General features: G+C 42.9%; 1 protein-coding gene across 1 annotated transcript in view; it reads left to right on the top strand.

Moving 5' to 3' along the window:
- Window positions 1-5,540: 5,540 nt before the first annotated feature.
- Window positions 5,541-7,945, top strand: part of DELE1 (DAP3 binding cell death enhancer 1) — a 23,297-nt gene continuing 20,892 nt past the window's right edge. Inside the window, exon 1 of the mRNA XM_035889123.1 lies at window positions 5,541-5,576. Within this exon, the coding sequence (XP_035745016.1) occupies window positions 5,541-5,576 (36 nt within the window). The remainder of the gene's footprint in view (window positions 5,577-7,945) is intronic.

Genomic DNA, 7,945 nt, shown 5'->3' with positions numbered 1-7,945 from the left:
AAGACTGGGCTAGGCCAAAACCCTTAATTCTTTTATCCGATTCAAGACTGCACACTCTGAAATGAAGAAGCGTTGGCAAATGCAGTGGTTGTGTTTGATTCCAGAGAAAAGGAATTAAAAAATGAGGAAATTTGTTACAAAAACCCCAAACGCTCAGAGTGGCAGCCAGAAAGGTAAAATGTTTTGAGATGGCAGGTAGACTATTTTAGGATTCTATACTGGAGGCTCAAAGCAAATGCATATAACCTGTCAAAAAAGACTTGAGAGAAAAACAAAAAGCTAGCATCACAAAACAGCAGGATCAGGGAGGCTGTTGGAAGTTAAAAGGTATCCTGCAAAAAGCTGAAGTTGTGTCTGAAAAAGGAAAACTAAAAAGAACATAAATTCTGGCAGACTAAATGTAAAAGCACAAGAACATAGACTGAAGAAAGAGTTTAGAAGCAGTTTGCTAAAGAAATAAAAAAAAATATAATAAATCCTTCTTGAACACATCAAGAGCAAGAAGACTGCAAGAGCCAGTGAGCTACACAGGTACGAAGGAAGCACTCAGAAAAGATAATGCCATCGCAAAAAATCCCAAACTTTTTTTTTTTCTTAAATTCTCTATTCGCCTGGAGAATCTCAGAGAAACTCTGAAACCAGCATCTTGTTTATAAGGCAATCACAGAAGGCTTGTCTTAATTTAAGGTTGTTAAGAGTAGATTACAAACCAGACAAAATGAATAACAACATACCAATGGGCGCAGATGATATTCCTACAAGATTTTTACAGAATGTTAAATATGAATCATCTGAGCGAATACCCTTAGTATGTAACCTTTTGCTGAAAATTGGTGCGACTGTCAAAGGACTGGAAGGTAACTAATAAGAAATCACTTTTTAAAAATAAATCCAGCGGCGATTCAAGAAACCACAGATCGCTAAGTCTAATGTCCATATTGGTCATATTGGCTGAAGCTCTAGTAAAGAACAGAATTAGCAAATACATGAATAAAAATAACACATTAAGGAAAAGTAAACATGACTTTTATAAAAGGAATCCGAGCCTCCTAAATCTGCTGGAATTCTTTGAAGGAGTCAAAAGGATGTAAATAACAGAGATCCAGCTGAGAAATTTTGCCTGTGTTTCCAACTCCCCCCAAGCTTCCAGAAACCTCAGACATCGAAGGTCTCATCAAAGGCTCTTAAATAAACTAAACAGACAGGGACTACAGGTAAGGACCTCACAGCATTAAAAGTTTAATATTGGAAAAAGAAGATTAGACTAAAGGATGAGGTTTCGCAGTGGAAGATGCCCCATGGGGATTAAGGCCCCATGGTGTTCAAAAGTGATCTGGAAAGTAGGTGGAACAGCGAAGAAGTTTTCTGATAAAAACTAAATTAACTGGGATAATATTTACCTCAAAAACTTAAAGATCTCATGACACAGAGCAGCCTCATGATAAAGCGGAAGATAAATTTCAGCCCTGACAACTATAATCTGGCTATCCACGAAATGCAACGCCAACTTTACACCCAGAGTGATGGGCTCTGAACTAGTTTGCACAATTTAGGAAATGCATCTTGACATTATAATAGCTAGTTCTATGAATATATCACCTCATTGCTCAATAGCAGTCAAAAAAAAAGAAGAAAATCAGAAGTTCAGAATTCTTAGGAGAGAAAAGTATGACTTCGCCACTGCTTCTCAAATACCAAGTGCAGTTCTGGTACCTTCGCCTAAAAAAAAAAAAAAAAAGAAACAATAACAGGAAAAAGCAGATACATGGCAGAATGACAAACATGGTAAGTTCAAAACTGCTTCCATCTGAAAAACAAAGTTAGCATGCAGAAGTTGAATAGGAAGCAATCACTCGCCATTTGTCTTTCCCAATTGTACTGAGCAGGCCAGGTGCCAGAAAGAGGAGACAGACATTGTACAAGAGCTCTGTCGCGTGCCTTTTTGTTCAGCTACTGAAGCCTTCATACTCTGTCAGACAAGAATTTCAAGGGATGTGTGAGAATTGCAACAGCTAGGTTTCATACGCAACCCCAGCATGTTTTCAGGAAAAAATATACGGGGAAAAAGGAGGAACAAGAGACAGGTGTACTTGCAGTACTTTTTGTTTCCATTACTTCTAAATCATAATTCATTAGAGGTCTCCACTTCCCTTCCCATCTGCCCTCCCCACGCTACAATTTCAGAATTAAAATAATAAAAAACCACTTAGGCAGCATTTACTAACATCTAACTATGGCAACCCAGCCATGTTGCTTGCCAGCCTCTCTAGTGATGCATTTTAACACAGCTCCTCTCACCTTTCTACATTTCTCTCATTTTTCAAACCCCTTTGAGCATTGTGGGTTCGGGTTGTTAACTCAGTGCCCCCAAGGACGGCACCACTTTTCATTCGGTTGTGCAGTGGCTAGTACCAATTGGTCCCATACCCGCTAACAGCCTTAAACTACTGGCGAGCTATTAATAATACGCAAGCAATCATTTTAATTGCAACCGGGTGTCTAGAATTTAGGAGCTGTACGAAGAGTTCCTTCTATCTCAAATATTATTGTCCCATTGTGCATTTTGGAGTTTAGCTCTCATTAAAAGTAATAGAGGGAAATAGTCTGTAGCAAACCGAATGTGTTTGTTTTCACAGTTCACGTCCTGCTCCTCTACACTAAAACACACTCTCACTCAGTGACAAGAGCACAGCTGTTGCCATCTTTTACTTACCTGCTGAGTGCAATATTTAGCTTGGGGGACACTGAAGTTTTCTGTTTGTTAGTTATCAGGTCAATAACTCTCACCTTATCACTTCAGTTTCCATTCTGTTGATAAAACCTGTCAGCCTTCCTTGAGTGGTTCCCGGCCCTCAGAAGAAATCACATTAAATTGGCACAACCAAGTAAATCTGTAAGGGATGTGCTCCCGACTTACCAAAGGGAAGGGGGGAGGGCTTGAATTTCTCTCCCTCTTCCTTCTTGCATGGCTCCAACGTCCAAGCGCTTAGAGCTGTGTCGAAATCCTCCCTACGGATTCAGCAGTTCAAGTCAGCTCGGGTCTTTGAATATGGCCCAGAGGAGATGTCTGTGGAGCCAAAATTGATATGGTTAAGTGCAAGAGACAATAATAATTTCTTCAAGTATAAGCTAAAAATACCCAGAAGAAGGTGGAATTCATAATGGAGATTTTAAAGATCTGTGACATACCAGAGTCTGCACAAGGGTTTTAATGAGAGAGAAGCCAATTTAATTGGTCAGTGCGAGCAGATGCTTTGCTGGGTGAGCGGGCTATAATGTCTCACATTCCCATTTAATGCCAGGAGCATCACCGCTGTGCTTAACATGGCTGCGACAAGCCCATGTCAGAGGAGCGCATCGTCAGAATCGGGAAGAACCTTCATAATCAACGTCTCCGCGTTGTCAGATCACAGAGCCGAGCCACAAGGAGAAGGCACTAAAAAGAGGAGGCAAAAGCTGACAAAGGAACGTTGCTAAAGGTAATTGCATGACTGACCATCTCCCGTTGTCGTTTTGTTTAATTATTATGCTAGGCATGAAGCTAAAACAGCCCGTTAAGTTTTAAAGTCTGTTAACGCTGCATTAACAGGGAGTTGCTGAGTACCAGGGTTAAAATCTGCAGGCCTTCCCTGTGAAAACACTTCTGGAGTGTATGTCAGTGTTCACAGGAAACCCAGAAATAGCTTCCGCAGACCATTCAATTATAGGCAATCACCACACAGCGCTCCCTCTACTCGTGGCATGGCTCATCAATCAGGTTTTCTGTCACCATGTCTCTTCTCATAGCAGTCACCAGAAGGCTCTGAGCTCCCTCTGAATTCATGTGACATTTACTGTCAGGGGCTGTCAACACCAAGAGATTCTCCCAGGGCCTCCAAGTTCATCACAAAGCAACAAGATATATCCCCAAAACGCGCTCCCAGCTTCAGCTCTGGATTACAATGACTGACTGAGGGGCTTTGCAGCAGTCGGGGAAGAGCGAAGCGGCAGGGCGAGCTACAGCTTCTGCCCAAATACTTGTTAGAAAAATACATCCGCATTAAGAGAGGGCTTAGGCCCATGATTAATTAAGACTTCCTCAAAAACACCCCTTATAAACTTACTAAGAGAAAGATGAGGTTGTTTACGTTGAAATTTAGCCTTCCCATCTTTAGCATTGATCCCCCATTCAATGTCTGCTTAACAATACAGTGACCTAGTGGAAAAAATTTATAAAACTTAATAAATTGCAGTTGGCAGTATTGACAGAGTGTGTATATGCACATTTGTTTTTGTATGAACATATTATAAGAAATCTAATAAAGTAAAACAAACACATTTTCTTTGTCTGTGAGCTGTGAAACTAGATCATCTGTAATTACAACGTTTCAAGTATACTTGGTCAAAGTCGCGTGGTGGATTTTTTCAGCCATAAATTTCTGACTAGAGGAGGAGAAACTGTTGTGTATCAAGGCTTACATGTTCCACTAAGTCATTTTGCTCAAGGTGTGGAAAAAGAAAAACGCAGATGAAAACCTAACTTACCAGAAGACCACTATGAGATAAGAGGAAACAGCTCCAGCACCCAGGGAATAAAGTGGCAAATGTACCTCAAAAAAATAATCAAGAACTTGGAGACATGTTGATTTTGCCAGGACTTTAAGGGGGGGACGACACACAGGACAGGACTGGCATTAATGAGTGTTTAAGCCAGTGAATAAAAGAGTGCTTTCAAGTACAAGGTTTTTAAAAGACCTCAGAGTGTTTATAACCTCCTAGAATTTCGATGTTTGTTTTTAATTTGCTTTCTACAACCCTTCTGGTTCTTGCTTTCTACAACCAGTCTGGTTTCCTCTTTCCACCAAAATAAATATATTTCTTAAGGAGCACCATGCCTATTTCCCTAAGGAGCAAACGATTTCTTTTCCTAAAATTACTGTGGGATACAAACAGTTTTTCTCAGCCTTTCTTGTACACTCTGTGTGCTAGCCCACTGATCACCACCATCTGAGCCCAGCAGCCCAGGCAATTCTCCATCCAATTTATAGTCCGATTACCCAATCCATACAGAACTTGGAGACATGTTGATTTTGCCAGGACTTTAAGGGGGGGACGACACACAGGACAGGACTGGCATTAATGAGTGTTTAAGCCAGTGAATAAAAGAGTGCTTTCAAGTACAAGGTTTTTAAAAGACCTCAGAGTGTTTATAACCTCCTAGAATTTCGATGTTTGTTTTTAATTTGCTTTCTACAACCCTTCTGGTTCTTGCTTTCTACAACCAGTCTGGTTTCCTCTTTCCACCAAAATAAATATATTCCTCTTTCCACCAAAATAAATATATTTCTTAAGGAGCACCATGCCTATTTCCCTAAGGAGCAAACGATTTCTTTTCCTAAAATTACTGTGGGATACAAACAGTTTTTCTCAGCCTTTCTTGTACACTCTGTGTGCTAGCCCACTGATCACCACCATCTGAGCCCAGCAGCCCAGGCAATTCTCCATCCAATTTATAGTCCGATTACCCAATCCATACCTCACCAGTTTGGTAAGATGATACGATGCGAGACCATGCCAAAGGCCTTGCTAAAGTCAAGGTAAGCAACACCCACTTCTCTCCCCGTGTTCTCTGAGCCAGCCTCGTTGCAGGAGGCAATCAGGTTGGTTAGGCATGATTGCCCATGTCAAATCCATGCTGGCTGTTCCCAGTCACCTTCTTGTCCTCCACCTGCTTAAAACAAAGTTTCCAGGAGAAGGTGTGCCATCACCTCCCAGAAACCCAGGCTAAATAGAGTATTTTAGAGTTACCCAATCCTTCTTCTTAGTCTTCTTGAATGCATGCATGATGTTTGCCCTTTCTCAGTCATCAGAATCCTCTCTGATTACTGTGACCTTTCAAAGCGCCCCTGCAATGACATCGGCCGCTTCCCTCAGCACCCTTGCGTGCATGGGACAAAATACCACTGACAACAGTCAGAAAAGCTGTAGCAAGACACTGCATGCGCAGCAATTCCTCACGGCTTCTCGCCTCTTCCTTCCCAATGTCCTTTCCACTCTCCAACCACAAGTGGCAAGGAGGCAAACTAGCTGAGCTGGAAAGACACAAGGAGCAGCCCTCGCGCAGCACGCGCTGTCCTCCTGCCTGCATGGCTTGAGTTGTTTCTCTCTACAACAGTTACTCCTTCAGCCACGTTACTCCCCGCCAGCCTACGTCCCTGATCTTTGCTACCTCAGCTTTGTTCTCACTCTGGACAGCCCGCTTCCTCATCTCTCACAAACATCCCTCTCGTCTCATCTTCATTCGGCTGTCTCCCTTCTCCAGAGTAAAAGACACAAACGCACAGCAACTGCACAACTGACGTTGCTCAACTCCTGTGGCATCCTCACGACATGAATCAAAACAGATTAGCTCTGCTGTTGACTTGTCGGTTGCAGAAAAGAGAGAGCGTATCGCACAGCAAACGGCTGGGGACTTGAAAGGAAAGCAGGACTAACGGCATTAAAAATACGGAGATTAGCTGAGAAGATCTTGGATGGACCAATACCAACAAATGCAGTTTAAGTTTTTGGAGCATTAATTACTGATATCAACTTGATGAGCGAGAAAATTAAGGCAAGATTATAGTGCAGAGAGGATGATGTTCCTATTTTGCATGTAATTTTCATCCCCAAATAAACTGTAGTAGCTTTGGAAATACCAGTCTACTAACATGAGACAACTGGAGACATATTTACTAAAACAGGCAACTAAATTACTTTGTAATTAAGGTATTAAGCCAAATCTGGGGTGAAAAGGATATAGGATTTGTATCCCGTATGATGCTACAAAAAAATGAAAGCTATGGAAAAGCAAAAGAAATTCGCTAGTTTAAAGCAAGCATTCAGGCTGATGAAAGAGAGCGATTACGTATATCCTGGAAAGCCACGTTTGGAGCTAAACTTGCAGCCAGCCAAGCATAAAACACAGGTAATACTGAACAAGAACTAGGGAGTCCATAACAGGAACTACCAGCAAAGAGAAAACCATATTCCAGAAAGAGAGACAAACTGCCAGAATGACGAAGAATTTCTGTGCCTGTGGAACGAAGACATAAACATGAAAGTACGCTGTTCAGCTGGAATGAGCACAGGGGCGGCAATATTCACACTTCTGAAGGAAACCACTAGGGTCAGGAGAATATAAAGCGTATCTTTTTCTCACACTGGCATGCCACGCTCTCGGTTGGGAACTCTGCCATCTCCTGTTGCAACACCGCTGAAACAAACACAGAGACGTACGGCAGATACGAGCCAACGAGGTCCTCTGCGAGCACCATCAATCACGAAACCAGGCGGACTGCCGACAAGGCGTGGCTGCAGGTTCATACACAACCCAAACCGTAACCGCATCTTAATGCTTTTTTTTTTTTTTTCACGCATTTCCATTCACAAATGTTTCACGTATATACCCGTTTCCCAAATGCAATTAATCACATCACTGGTTACAGGAAGATTAACCGACTGAGTTTCTGATCACACCTGAAATTACTTTCCTGCTGTAAGGAAAGTACTTTGCAGTAGGCTGTTTCTCCTTGTCTAACCCATTGCAGCACGCTCAAATGCCCATCCACCCTGCTGTTGCAGGCCATTCTGGATCAGGAAAAGGCACCGTTCATCAGGTTGATTAGGCAATCGCAGCCTCGGGTGTACTTCAGCGCTCCCCACTACTAATTTGGTACCTACATTGTAAGTCCTCACCCCCAGGACCCACCTCTGGGCTCAGGGACTCCTCACAGAAACCCCCGAGCTGCCGCACAAGGGGCTGCCCCCACCTGCTTGTGCTTTCCAAGGGGGATTTATGCCCCCCCCCAAGCTACAGGGGATCCCCAGGGACCCTCCCCAAGGCCCCCAGACCTACAAGGGACCCCCGGGCCTTCAGGGAGCCCCCTCGGCACCCGCTGGGCCTACGAGGAGCCCCGACCCGCAG

Source organism: Egretta garzetta, unplaced genomic scaffold (assembly GCF_000687185.1).
Source record: "Egretta garzetta isolate BGI_Z169 unplaced genomic scaffold, ASM68718v1 scaffold60, whole genome shotgun sequence".
NCBI classification, from domain to species: Eukaryota; Metazoa; Chordata; class Aves; order Pelecaniformes; family Ardeidae; genus Egretta; species Egretta garzetta.
This window is presented reverse-complemented; position numbering and strand designations above follow the sequence as displayed.